The 14855-nt window shown below is 44.6% G+C and overlaps 2 protein-coding genes across 4 annotated transcripts in view; both read right to left on the minus strand.

Moving 5' to 3' along the window:
* Positions 1–127: 127 nt before the first annotated feature.
* Positions 128–14393, minus strand: PRKAB2 (protein kinase AMP-activated non-catalytic subunit beta 2). Its single transcript, XM_058660143.1, has 8 exons — positions 14257–14393; positions 13818–13998; positions 9665–9831; positions 8896–8989; positions 8525–8645; positions 3591–3724; positions 2909–2977; positions 128–1320 (listed from the first exon to the last, which is right to left on the minus strand). Exons 2-8 carry the CDS (start codon positions 13971–13973, stop codon positions 1243–1245), a joined length of 819 nt encoding a protein of 272 aa, XP_058516126.1. The 5' UTR covers positions 13974–13998; positions 14257–14393; the 3' UTR covers positions 128–1242.
* A 61-nt stretch (positions 14394–14454) lies between these two features.
* FMO5 (flavin containing dimethylaniline monoxygenase 5) overlaps positions 14455–14855 on the minus strand; it is a 41375-nt gene continuing 40974 nt past the window's right edge. For 2 of the 3 annotated variants that reach the window (XM_058660139.1, XM_058660140.1), the window contains exon 9: positions 14455–14821. In XM_058660139.1, coding sequence (XP_058516122.1) covers positions 14470–14821 — 352 coding nt within the window. In that variant the 3' untranslated portion in view covers positions 14455–14469. The remainder of the gene's footprint in view (positions 14822–14855) is intronic. The other variant, XM_058660141.1, reaches the window with a different exon arrangement.

Here is a 14855-nt window from a genome sequence, read left to right on the forward strand (position 1 = left end):
GAACACAAACAGCAATACTTTTCATGGCTGGGGATGCCAAGGTTGCTTTCTTGCTTCTTGGCCTAACAGATCTTTAAGTTGAAGGAACCCTTGGGGGCATCCAATAGATTTGCATCTAGAGCAACACTGAGTGTATCGATGTGCACGGGGCTTGATGACTTTAATGCAAGACTGCAGACCTCTCCAGAGTAGAGAAGAAAATCTGAAGCACATTTCATCCAGGGCCTGAAGTTCTCCAATTTCTTAAGATCAATGATATTAAATTCTTCTTAAGATCAAGGAAAAAAGCATTTTTACTAAAAAAAAAAAAATGCAGGCACATAAAACAATCTTTCAAGGATGAAAGACATGGAAGTGTCTCCTGGTTCCACTGATACCTTAACAAATGTCTGCTCTGGGGAAAAAAGCTGAGAGCAGGGCCAGGCCAAGTGAGAAAACCTATGGGCAGGCATCATTACGGCTGAGGCTGTGGCCCTACACCAAAACAAAAAGCAGGTCTTCTATAGTCTGCCTTCAGTGGAACGAAGTGGCTTGTGCTGGACTAATGTGGAGATCTTCAGGCAGTCCTGGGGATGGCGTGGCACACAGGCCACATAACTTACCCAACAAGCTGTGTATCAGATAAGGGTCAGGTGTGGTGGCTGAAAAAGACTCACAAATTGTGGGATAAGAGAGAAGAAGGGTTCTGGTGGGGCATGTGGAAACACAGAGAAAACACCAATTGTGCCACATACTCTGGGAGTACAGAGAACCCATGCAAGCAAAGCCACCCCACGAGAGGCAGCTGTAAGTAGGGCAGCAGGTGAGCACAAGTCCATTCCTTGGAGAGCCAAGGCAGTGGTGACAGAATCTCCACCCAGAAGGATCCTAAGGTCTCTCATTATTGGGGAAAAAAAAACCCACAAAAAACAAAAAAGCTTCCAGTGCAGTTATTCCTTCAGCGCCCCCAGGCAGGTCTGGTTGAATACCTACAGGCAGGGAAGACATCTGGCTGGAGCTAGCAGGCTTCCAGTGACCTTCCTCTTACATGTACAGAATTTTTTTTTTCCTTAAAATAAATTCCATGAACTCATAAAGCTCTCATCTGCAATCAAATGCCAAAGCAGAGCATCCTACTCAGAGGCTCCGAAACACACACATCAGCCTCAAAGCAAATCAGCCTCCCAGCCTCGCAGGAGACTGGTATAGTCTGGAAATGCAAGGACACTTTTCCTGAATCTTCAGAGGCAGAAAGGGCAGCTTTCAGATGGGCTTGTACAGCAGAGTGGTAACATACTTCTTCTTGTACCGATGGGTTGCACTAAGAACCATGACGCTGTCCTGCAAGAGAAAACCATATGCAGCTAAATAATGAGCTGGACAGTAGGAAGCTCTTCCCAGACACAAGTGCTTCAAAGTCACTCACTTCCACTATAACTGGAGGAGGTTTGTCTGGGGTCCAACTAGCTTGAACCTCACTGACTCCTATTATAATTGTATTTGCAGTGTAACCTTCGGTAAACTATTTTAGTATCTCTGAGTCTTTTGTTTCAATGCATGAAAGGAACCATCTGCCATTCAGGCTGCCCTCATGAATACAGACACCTGACACACACAGAAATACTACTCTCCTATTTCACTCCCTTCCTTACTTCAAAGTCTAACACTGGTCATAAAACTAACAAAGAAAGGATGAAATAGACTGGCATCCATTTCTAGAAAGAAGTCTTCAATTCAAAGAAAAGAAAATGATCCTTCCGAAAAGCCATTCCCAAGCCCCATATGTATTTCCTGTCAATGATGAACACAAAAAGTCCTCTTTATCGGCCGGGACCTTGGGACCTTGCGCCCATGTGGGGGACCTGGAGGAGGTTCCTGGCTCTTAGCTTCAGATCAGCTCAGCTCAGCTCAGCTCTGGTCATTGTGGCCACTTGGGAAGTTAATCAGTGGATGGAAGATCTTCTCTGTCTCTCCTCCTCTCTGTATATCTGCCTTTCCAATAGAAATAAATAAATCTTGGGCTTGGCAGCGTGGCCTAGTGGCTAAGGTCCTTGCCTTGATCCCATATGGCTGCTGGTTCTAATCCCGGCGGCTCCACTTCCTCTCTCTCTCTCCTCCTCTCAGTATATCTGACTTTGTAATAAAAAATAAATAAATAAATCTTTTTTTGCATGCATTGCTACATAATCTGTTAAAGTCAGCTGTATAGATGTGTCTCCTAATCCAGCTGCACATCTGCACATCTTAAGCCATGTAAGCAGCTTACAATTGACTGGGGACACTTATTCAGCACCCCTAGGGATGGAGCCTGGTGAATCTTCATCATCACGAACTTCCCCAGCCTAACCCTAAGATCACAGAGCCAGTCTAAAGGGAAGACCACTTTCAACCCAGGCTCACAAACAGCACAGAAATCAAGCTGCACTCTAGAGCCAGAAGGGACAAATCCGGTCACATTTCCAATGTCTAGGAGAGATGTAAGTACTTGGGGAGAGAGATGACAGGAAGCCTGGGCACATGCAAGCTTCTTCAAACTGGAAGCTCAACTTGATTTTCTGCAAATGAAATTCTATTGTATGAGCTGAAATTGTACTAAAGAGGTGATATAAAGGTTCTAGCCACTCAAAACAGGGAAGCAAAAAGTCCATTCAGTCACAGGGTAATTCAGGCAGCCAGGACATAGATCAAAAGACTAAGATTTAAAAAACAAGCAATCGAAAGAAGAAAGAAAGAAAGAATAAAAAAGAAAAAGAGTGAGAGAAAGAACAAAAGAGAAAAGAAAGAAAAATAAAAGAAGTTTTATAATTTGGTCACTACCACCAGCTTTGACTTAAATGGAGCATCAGAGCAGGTAGTCAGATGGAGAGGATGCATTGCCCGTGCCCTCTCATGTCCAGCAGCTGTGCCAAGAGCCAGGGCCACTACCTACCTTAATGGACAATGCATAGAGATGGTTCAGCATAACGTGGTTGGGCTCAGGGAGTAAGGCTGGGTCACACTAAGAGAGAAAAAAATCACTACATGAAATTAAGTGTACAGACAAACCAAACTTACTCCCCCATTCCTCATGTTATTCCTTAAGACTGTTGAGAACTCTAAACTAGAAAACACACTATCTCCTTTAAATAATGCACCCATCCCAGAATGTATCACAAATCATTGTCATTAAGGACAATTCCCAGTCTAGCGCAGAAATCCCAGACCTCAACATCTGCTAACCTTCCTTAATGGAGCTAAGATAAAAATCTTGTTCACAACACACAAGCCAAATTTGTGATGACAAGCAGAATAATCTATGGAAAATTAAGCAGACTTAACAATGACGCAAATTACTTGCAAAAATCATTTTTTTTGAGTACTTTTAATCTTGTTCATTCCAAAATCCTAGCAACATGTAACTCTGGTCCTAATTTTTATCAGGACCAGAAAACAACCATGAACTTTCACACCAGGACCTGAGAAGGTCCTAACTCGGCCTACAAAGCTAGGTTTTGTGGATGTCTGTGATTCATAGCCTCAATAATAATTCCAACTTCTAGGATTAATAACTTTTTGGCCCTAATAGTCCTAGGGACCTCCACATGCTCCAGCAATGTTCTCAGGATACTCACGGAAATATTAGTGTCCTTGTTAAGAATAACTTGCAGAAGGTGAGGAGGAAGTATGGGTGGGGATTTGAACCTCTCTTCGGATCTAAACACATACATTTCTTGACCATAAGGCCCTGGGGGTGAGCTGGAAAGATCTGCAACACATTTACAGAAATAGGAGAGGCAGATGCAGAATTTGTTAACAACACAGGGAAAAAGTTATCAATGCGTGAGAACTAATAGTAAAAAAAATCTGGGCATGATCATGGACCATAGGTTTGCTCTGTCGAGTCTGCACAGTGTAAGACAGCCAAAGGAAAAGTTTGGATCACCCTGGACATAAAGCATGAAGTTCCTCAGCATAACAACAGGATTCAGGCAACAGAAAAAGATGAGGAGCCAAGGACCTAGGTTCAGGTGTAGGACCTTCAACAAACCCCTTCATTACGGTCAGTTTCCTCAGCCATAAAAATTTTTAATAAATAAATAAAAAGCTTTCCCCATTTGACAATGTTTTTCCCAAAATCAAATGGGACAATGACCGTGAAAAACCTTATAAATTTTCAAATACATTAGATCTCTTCTCTTCCCCACCCAACAACAGAAAATAAAGTTGTAAACTCATTAAGATGACCAGTGCTGGGGCCAGTACTGCAGTGGCAGCAGGTAAAGCCACTTCCTGCAATGGCGTTATCCCTATTGGGTGCCGGGTGGAGTTCCTGGCTACTCCACTTTCGGTCCAGTCCCCTACTAAAGTGTCTGGGAAAACAACAGAAGACTGCCTGAGGGGCCCCTGAACCTTTGGAAGAGACCCAGAAGAAGTTGCTGCTTCCTGGCTTCACACAATGCCACCTAGCTGTTGAGGTCATTTGGGGAGTGAATCAGCAGATGGAAGGTGTCTCTCTCTCTCTCTCTCTCTGTCTCACCCTCTCTCTTTCTGTAACTCAGCCTTCCAAATAAAAAAAATAAATCTCTTAGTAAATAATGCTACTGATGCTACAATGATCTCAGCATAAAGACCAAACATATAGAGCAGTCATTAGGGACATGTAAATCAACACTGTCAGATACCATTTCATATTCACAAGGATAGTTATGACGAAAAAAATCCCAAATGTTGACAAAGATACAGAAAAATAACAGCCTTCACACTTTTCCCATTGCTAATGGGGATGCAAATAGTACAGTCACTTTATTAAACAGTCTGACAGCTGCTCAAAAAGCGAAATATAAAGTTATTACATGACTCATCAATCATCCCTAATACATACCCAAGAAAAATAAATAAAAAACATGTTACACACAAAAAATGTATACAAATGTTTATAACAGCATCATCTATGTAGGCCAAAAGCAAAACAATCCATATATCTATCAACTAAATGAATGGATAATCAAAATGGCATGATCATGGAACAGTATTTGATTCACTAGAAATAGGAGTAAAAATATTGATAGAGATTACAACATGGGTAAATGCTGTAAGCATCATGCTAAGCGAAAAATTCCAGAGACAGAAGATCACATATTGGGCCAGTGTTGTGCTACAGTGAGCTAAGCTGCTGCTTGCACAAACATCAGAGGACTAGTTTGAGTTGCTCTACTTCTGACCCAAATCCCTGCCCATGTGCCTGGGAAGGCAATGGTGGATGGCCCAGGCTACCCATGCGGGAGACCTGGATGGAGTTCTAGGCTCCCAGCTTTGGCCAGGCCAGCACTGGCTATTGTGGCCATTTGGAGAAAAGAATGATTTGGAGATAGAAGATCTCTCTTTCTTTCAAATAAAATACCCCATATCGTATAATTCCATTTGCATGAGATATCCAAAACAAACAAATTCATAAAGATAGAATGTAGATTTGCAGCTACCCCGAGTTGAGGAAAGGTGGGGAAGGTAAGTGACTGCTAATGGGTAAAAGCTTTCCTTTCTGGGTGATAAAAATGCTCTGGAATTAGTGGTGATTTTAGCAAGACTGTGTGAAACTACAAAAATATAACTAAATTTCACATTTCACAGGGGAGTACTTCAAAAACTTTGATGGAGAATTGCAAATTTATTTTGGTGCCAAAGTATTTTAAAGCCACTCCCCTGAATAATTTTTCAAAAGTTGACAAAGGGGATAGGTGCCAGGCACACTAGTTAGGGCATTGCTGGTGCAGCATCTCCTAGCAGAGTGCCTGGCTTTCTTTCTCAATGCTGGCCCCCTGATTCCAGCTTCTTGTTAATGCATCTCAGGAAGGCCACAGTGATGGCTCCACCAGTTGGGTTCCTGCAAACTCAGGACCCCCGGACTGAACTGATGGCTCCTGCCTTTGGCCTAGCCAGTCCCAGCACAGGCAAGCAGTTGAAGAGTGAACTAGATCTGGGGTATCTCCTGTCTTTCTATTTGGGCCTCTCTTTGCTGCCCCAATAAATAAAATAAATTCCTGGAACTTTTAAGAGTTCATAGAAAACATATTCAATGAAAAAAACTATACATGATTTCATTTTCTTTTTGTATCAAAAATAAACTTATCTCTTCATTCCATTTTTTCATGCTCTTTTTGACATACTCTAATTTACCTCAAATGAAAACAAAAATGTGAGCAGGCGGGGGCCAAAGGAAATATACAAAAATGAAAAGCATTATATCTGCTTTTATTTTTTAAAATGTATGTTTTCATAGTCCCCCGTGAAAAAGAGTTGAACAACTAGCTGATTTCAAGTACTCAAAAGTTAAATTCATATGAAGCAAAGGGGGTTAAAAGAGGTAATAACACTACGATATTAGGTAATATCTTAAAAATACACAGAATTTAAAGCTTTCCAAAGTACTTTCAGTTATTTTGTCAGATCTACAGAACATCCTCGGGAAGTACCGGCAAGCATTTTTTTCCTTTCCTTTCCTTTCTTTCTTTCTTTCTTTTTTTTTAAAATTTCCTTTCCATCAGCAAAGCAAAATTAAAATTGGTTAAGTGATTCAACCCAAAGTCACATTACAGGTCAGGTGGTACATGAGTGCACATGAAAACCATTACCTGCATATTCCCAATAAATGCCATTCAAGACTTATCTTGGTGGATCAGAACACTGGGTGAAAGAGAAAAGAAATAGCAACAGTAGCATAGCCCTCTCTCCGTGTAATTACTGTCTATTTTTCATTGCTTGCTTTGCCAAAATCATCTAAGGAGAAACGCAGTCCAGGCAGTCTGGTAAATCTAATTCAGTATTTTCACATCTTTTTCAATCGTTCTCCTAACAAAAGGAATGTCCAGCTTAACTTCCTGAGCTTACATGATAGCAATAGTTCTGATAACCGGTAAGTAATGATTATACTATGGACTACTCTTTTAGACATTGCATGTGCCACCTTTATCACCCGAGACACTGACATGTTCTACCACATCAGGTTCTGTGATGGCTGAGAAGCAATGGCAGTCTACCACCTGAAACCAAAAAGGTAATTAAGTGACTTGTCAATGACAAGACAAGTCAGTGGCAGAGGCAGGCTTTGAACTCACCAGAGGAAGTGTGCTCACTGGGAATACAGTACATTGTTCTTTGGGCAGTTGGAACCTTAGTGTAAAGCAACAGAACAGCAACTAAGAACACAGTTAGCAAAACTCTCTTTTGGGTGGGTAGTGGGGGCAGCATTAAGGTCTAGCACATTAGGTTGCTATCTGCAGTGCATGGGCATCAGTCTGAGAGGTCCACAGCTCTGCTTCTGATCTAGTTCCCTGGGAAAGTAGCAGAAAATGACCAAGTTCTTGGACTCCTGCTGCCCACATGGGAAATCTGGATGGAGTTCTGCATTCCAGCTACAGCCTGGCCCAACCTTGGCCATTGAGTCCATTTGGGAAGTTAACCAAATGTGTCAAATAGATACATCTTGTGTGTGTGTGCTAAGACTGATTTATTTTTATTGGAAAGGTGGGTATACAGAGACAAGGAGAGAAAGAAAGATCTTCTGTCTGCTGGTTCACTCCCCAATAGCCAGAGCTAAGCCAATCCAAAGCCAGGAGCCAGGAGCTTCTTCTGGGTCTCCCATGTGGGTCCAAAGGCTTTGGACTGTCTTCTACTGCTTTTCCAGGCCACAAGCAGAGAGCTGGATGGGAAGTGGAGCAGCCAGGACATGAACCAGCATCTGTATGGGATCCCGGCGTATGCAAGGTGAAAATTTACCCCACTGAGCCACTGTACCAGTCTCCAAATACACACATTTTAAACAACAATACTCTTTCAGTACTATAGCAAATATAAGGAGAGACAAAGACCTCAGAAAAAAAAATCACACAGGAAACAAGAAGCACATAGATCATTTCTTCTACCAAGGGGGGACTTTTTTTCAACTCAAAGTGTGGTTACAAGTTGCGGGAGCTCCTTTCCCCGCAAAGGAGCACCAAACTTGTAGGGCTTCCTCACACTGCAGAACTGACAAGTGAGCTCTCAAACTGGGACAACACCAAGGCAGTCTAACAGGGCAGCAGGGACACAGCTCCTCTTGGAGCAAGCAGAACTACAGGCTGCAGTCCATTAGTGGGTCACAATAAAGTGCAAAACAGAATGCAACAGCTGTAACCCAGACTAACACTGGATCACAAGCCTCACATTACAGTTGTGAGGGGGTTACAGGGCAAGACAAATGTCTTGCTGTAGACCCTAAAGAGCACCCTAGACAGGCATGTTTGCTGCCACAAAGGGGATCTAAAAATATATAGATAGAATATGTATTTATATATACACCCAGTATATATTTGTAGGAGATATACGTGTGTGTGTATAAGCATGTATCTGCACCTATAGATATATATAGATTTATAGATATTTATAGATACAGGGTATGCCTCCCATATATACCCACAGCTCAGAAGATTCCTGAAGTGGAAAAATGGAACAACATAAAAAAAAATCACATTGGGAAGGGACATGAATTATAAGAAGACCCAGGAAGAACAAACATACAGCACAAAATTACCTCGACAAGATGTTTCAGAACTTTCCATAGAATCTAGCTTTAAGGCATCAAACACTTCAAAATCAGACTTCTTGACATGGATCAGATTGTTAATTGTGCCAAGCTGACTGGTAACCACAGGCTGAAATGTACAGACAAAAAAAAAAGAGTATATATATTGACATATATATATATCATTCCCTTTCTCAAATCTATCTCTTCCACCAATTTTCCCTTCCTCCTGTAATAAAAAAAAAAAAAAAGGTTGTAGATGACCATATTCACACAGTCATCTTTACCAAGAGAGGCTGTAGTGCGGAGAGCTGTTGCCCATCATCCACCCAGACAGCAGTAATGGAATGGGAGAGCCACTCCCAAGGTAAAGAACTTACCTCCGATGGGTCATGAACCCACTGTCCATCCACAAAGAACTTGTACTGGTGCTCTCCCTCGGGGAGGTCCAGGATGGCAACAAAGTCATTATGGCTATGGAAGAAAGCAGAGGCACACAGGCCAATTCCTTTCAGAAGACAGAATGTAAAACCAAGTAGCAATCACAGTATCACCACCACAGCCTCCCTTATTTCTAAGTCATGCATCTGCCAGAAGCAAATAAAAAGAAAAAAGAAAAAAACCCTTTACTGATTCATTCTCAATTTCTGTATCACCTGGGACGTGTATTTGCCAACCCCTCCCAACAAAGTGGGCTCTTAACCAGTATCTGGACAAGAATAATAAGGACAATGACCCCCGAGTTAAATAAATCATTATTGCTTTGCAACTCACAGATTACTGTAGCACCCAGAACTTTACAATGTGTTTTGCTTTAGTATGAAAGTCAGAGCAGGAGGACTTAGCCAGTTACAAAGACTTTGTACAAGCACAGAAAGCACTTGCGTCACATGTTGTTAAAGAAGATATCCACATGCCCTGTATAGTCTTTCTAAACGGTGATATTCTCTGCGGTAAAGTATCTCTCACTTACTATGAGGTTAAAACACAATGCCATATATAGAGTTAATGATGAAAGCTTTTGCACGCTTTCGATTAGAGTCCCTAGCAGGTGGAGAAGAGTAGTGTTTCCAGGTTGCCCTCTCTTCTGAGAAGGGAAATCAGGTCCCTCCCTGGTCCCTGAATCCTCAACCAACACACTGTGCTCACCTCTTGATTAGTGGAATCTTGGCACTCCAATTGTTGAAGGACCCAGAGATGAAGACCTCCTTGCCCCCCTCAGACCAGCGGATCACAGTGGGCCGGGCTTGCTGAGCGGGCTTCCCAGAATCCTCCAGGTCCTGCTGCCATGATACAAACTCTTTCTCCCCTGGGAGCTGCAACAAGGAGGACAGGTCATCCCTGGAATAAATAGTGACCCAAAAAGTCTTAATAGAACACTAAACGTATCAGCTTTGAAACTGACAAATTTTAAAATCAGATCTAGAATGAACTACGAAAATAACTTACATAGAATCAAATATGCCCAGGTGCTTAAAAGTAATTAATAATTTTAAAAAAAGAAATTAGCCTTTGATATAGACAGCATAATTTTGATGATTTTTACATAGTTGATTAGGGTGATTAGGGTCAAGGGTTACAGGAAGGTAGGTGAGTTCACTATTTCCATTCTCTTTTTCTCCTTCCTGTATCTGGGGGAAGGGGAGAGACAAGAAGAGACGCTCAACCTTCCAAATGCCTCTGCACCCTGAGATGAAGGGCAGCCACCCTACACCACCCCAGGGCCCCAATATAGGTCCTGCTCCGAGGGTCTTACTCATGAGGTTTCAATATTTCAACAATTCTGTATTGCTGCCAATCTCACCACTCCAAGCACGATGAAATCTCTCCAGAATTCACTGATTGACACAGTCCACCTTAGAGGCTCCGTTTGCCCAGATTTTCACTGCCAACCTTGGCTGGGATAGTTGATTGATTTGTTCTGTCCTCTGTTGTGGTACCAGGTGTCCTCTGCAAACTCCAACGTACTTTGATATCCTCCAGGTGCACCTGGATATGGTGCCCGCTGCTCCGTCTGAGCCACTGAGGAGGCCCAGCTCTGACATATGCACTCCATGGTCAGACCATGGAACCTGCAATTCTCTTCATGGTTGGGGTTCTGAGTCCAGCAATTCAGCTGGGGGGATCCCAACTGAATCCATCCCACCTGAGACCACACACCCGATTCTTGTGTGTGTTTGCCAATAGCCTCAAAGACCAATTTCTGAGAAGGTATGTATCCCTCTTGCTTCCAGAGCCCTAAGAGTTCCCTTAAAGCAAAACAAAGCAAAAGAGAAACAAAACCAAACCTGACTTGCTATTCCCCATTTAACTCACACAGGCAGGCAATTTTATGATTGGTCTCTGAATACCTTTTCAGAGAAAAAAAAACTATGAAAACTAAGTATGGTCCATAACAAATAATCAAATCAGCCATAAATTTTTCATTCAGCTGTAATAAAGACACCAACAAAATCCATAATTGATACACTCTATTTTGGCCAATAGGTTACAAAAAGAAGGGAGACAAAAATTCAAAAGCCAGATTACTGATTTCTTCATATTTGAGAAGTGATTATGAAATCTTCCTTGTTTAGCCTTTCAAATATATAAATATGATCTTTTTTAAAAAAATATAATAGGTTAAAATGCAAGACTAGCTTATCCATTTGAGCATTCTTTTCAAAAAAGAATGGTTGAAATTATCTGCCTTCCATCATCTTTTAAAGAATTTATTGTTTATCTGAAAGGTAGACAGACAAATCTCCCGTCTGCTGGTTCACTCCCTAAATGTCCACAACAGCCAGGGCTGACGCAGAGCAATGAGATGGGCCAGAAACTTCACCCCAGTCTTCCACAGGGTGGCATGCACCCAAGGACTTGAGCCATGTCTCACAGTGCACAGTAGCAGGTAACCCAGGCACTCCAATTTGTGATACAGACATCGTAAGAGGTATCTAAAATGCTGCCCTAAACTCCTGACCCCATAGTGTCTTCTGATATCCCTCAGAATCAGGTATGAGACACCAGTAAGAGCATATACCCCAAAGCCACCGAAGAAAGACTACTAACAGTGTTTTTGTATTATATGAAGATCTGGCTTAAGAGAAAATCTTGCTCTTCCATGTTCTCAAAGTACTGCACTGCTGCCTGCCTGGCTGCCTCAGATGAACAGGAATTGTTCATCAACAGATCCAAGAACTCTTAGGTTCTGATGGAGATGCAGGAGTTAGTGATCTATTTCCAAAAAGTCTCCCTAATAATAATGAGACTACAAGAAAGAGAAAAAAAAAGTTACCTTTAGAGGTATATTATAAAGCATTGCAGTAACATGATACTTGGTATGATGTCTGCAATTTCCTTCAAAATGATTTGGCAATGAGACAGGGGACTTCGACGATACAGGTTCTCTCACGATTTGGTCATTGTTTAAAATGGCTGAAGTTCATGAAGTTTATACTGCTCTTGTTACTTGGCAAATGTTTTAGACTTTCCACAACTGAAATACATCTCAGGCTGTTCTTAGGTACAACTAGGACTGAGAGCCACTGAGCTGTCTGCTGACACGCACAATAGGCACTCTAGCTCCCTTACCAACGTTTCTACCAGTTACTTCCATGACAAGATCTGCAGTGAAGAGTTTGAAAGTTACAGACTACCAACACACCGAGATTTGGAGGAAAGCCCTTTCACTTAGGACTCGACCTTTGTGGAGTTGGAATGGGTGCAGCTGACTGGCAGCAAGATCGTTGACTCCAAAATAATTAAAACCGATGGGAAACGAGGCCAAACAACAACCAGGACCATCATTCGGAAATATAGAAGAGCAACGTTGAGGAAAGAAGAGGGTAGAGAGTGAGTACTACAAATTTCAGAGCTGGATGAAACCTTAGGAATTGCATGAACCGATTTTTCCATTTCACAAATGGCAAGACAGCAATGTGGGAAGAAAAAACGATCCAAAATAGGCCCCAATTCAGACACAACAACCCAGCTTTTATTGAGGACACCAAATGCTGCAGTCACAGCTTCACAAACACACCGTACTTGAATCCTGAGTCATCAGTGACAAAAAAAAGGGTACAAACACAGTGAGGTGGACCACTCCGGGCAAGCCCTCAAGAAGCACACGCAGATGGCCAACCTAGACAATCCCAACGATGGGGGAGAAGCTGTGACATACGGGAGGGAAGAAAGGGCTGGGGGAAACACCCAAAAAAGACTCCTTTTCATCTCCCTGGGTTCTCTGTGATTATGTTCTCAACTGGAATCCAAAAAATAAAAATTTAAATGTCAATTTCCTGTACTAGCTAAATGGTCAATAATATTCTCTTTCCTTCCCAAGACCCTGGTTGGGGAGTAAGCGAGGAAATGTAAGAAACATCGAACATACCCAATCTTCTTCAGCTCCCCATTTCTCTATTTATTTCCTCTAGTCAGCCTGACTCTAGTCAGGAATTCAATGTACTTAATGCTGACAGCTCGAAGAGTGATTAGAGACATTAGTCTGGAAATCGCAGGGTTGGCAGCTCCATCTGTCCATGCTGTAGGGTGAACACAAGTTGGTCTTCCCGGAAGTCCTAGGAATGGATGGCAAGGGCTTTGGGGGCAGCTGTGAGTGGGCGTTTTCAGTCGCAGGGGACACTGCCAAGTTCTGCTGGACGGTAGAGAAGTCTGGGAGCCATTTGCGCTGCCCCTTGAGAAGCAAGCAGCCCAGCGTTGGCCAGTACAACTAAACAGCACACGGTGAAATCAGAGCTGTCAAGCAAAGCATGCCCTTTACTGGTAGAAGACCAGACTGAGATGGCCAAACAAGCAAGGGCTGCTCATGGCCTCACCGAAAGGGAGGGTAATCCCAAATGTAGAGCTCCGACAAAGGCAGAAATGACACTGAAATGACCAGAAATGTTCAGGGGGAAAAAAAAGCCATTCACTGAACAGTAGGCTGGGCAGGCAACCTCCTCTCCAAGGTTCCCACCCAGGTTTACAATATGCAAATTCATCAGTACTAGCAGAGGGCACCCGGCCACGGTGGGGGGACCAGGAGAGGGCTGCAGTGTACAGGGGGCAGGTGTTGTTCTCTTCATCCTCTAAAATGTGGCTAACAGATTGGTCAGCACCAGGAAAACCAGAACTTAGCCTCTCCGCCCTACTTTGAGGTAGCCCCACAAGAGGTATCATCCAACACCTTCGACCCGGAAAATCTCTTTTAGCTCAAAAAAACACATCACTGAGCTCAGCGCGAGGAGAAAAGAACCAAGAAAAGGAGGAGCCCAAAACCTCTTGCAGCACCGCCACCGTCAGGGGGTGGAGGACCCCTTACCTTGGAGTCGGGCAGGCTGAAGACGCTGGGGTCATCTGTGCTCCCCACCATGATCTTGTGCTCCTTGCCCGGGCCATGGCCGCCGGCGCCCTCCGCGCGCGCAGCCTTGGAGCCGTGGCGTTCCCCGGACACCCGGTCGCTGGTGGTGTTTCCCATGGCTGCAGCTCGAGTCGGGGGCCACCTGCCGCGGGGAACCACACCGGGCGGTAACACCCCAGACGCTGCGTCAGGGGCGCCCCCGGCTCCGCCCCTGCGCCCAGAGGCCCGGCCGAGGGAATCCCCGCCCCAGGAGAAGCCCAGTCGAAACCCTTTCCTTCGGGGCCTGCGGGGAGACCCGCAAATCCCAGGCCCCTCTGGCGACCTCGACGCAGGAAACCGCTGTGGAGAAACTCCCCCGCCACCCGCGCCACCTGCCCCGGGGCGCCCCCGTCCCAGTCACCTCTGGAGATGCGCTCCCTCTTGTCCAGGCCACAGGCGCGATGGCCGATCTGCGGCGGGGAAGGCCACCAATAAAGTTATTGAAATTGAAGCAGCGCCCCGGGCTAGTGCCCCTTTGGTTTCCTCCTAAAATGGCTACAAGGCCAGCGGCGCGGGGGCCCGCCCCGTGCGCGTTCCCTGCGGCCCGGCGGCGCGGCGCGGGACCGCCGCCTCTCTAGCCGGCGCCTCGATGGTGGGCCGAGCTGCGCAGGAAGCGCCGGGCACAGGGGACACTGCGTTCCGAACAGCTGGGGCGTGGGGTCTCCAGGGACTGCATTCCCGTAGGACTCCGGGCAGCCGAGCCCCGGGGCCTCGTGGCCGCATTCTTCAAGGGCCGCCCACCCAGACTCTGGCGCGCCGGAGCCTTGTTCTGGGCAGCGTCCTGGTGATGGGCGACGCGGAGCGGTGGGTTGCTGCAGAGGACTGAGAGAACGCACCTCAGCTCCCGGCAGGAGGAAGTTTTGGTTGTCGCTGGAGGTTCACACTGGGTGAGGTGGAGAGCCCCGAGGCAGGAACAGTCGACCCTACTGGGTACCCAGGGAAAGACTCAAGATGGAGTGT

This window comes from Ochotona princeps, chromosome 2, assembly GCF_030435755.1.
Source record: "Ochotona princeps isolate mOchPri1 chromosome 2, mOchPri1.hap1, whole genome shotgun sequence".
NCBI classification, from domain to species: domain Eukaryota; kingdom Metazoa; phylum Chordata; class Mammalia; order Lagomorpha; family Ochotonidae; genus Ochotona; species Ochotona princeps.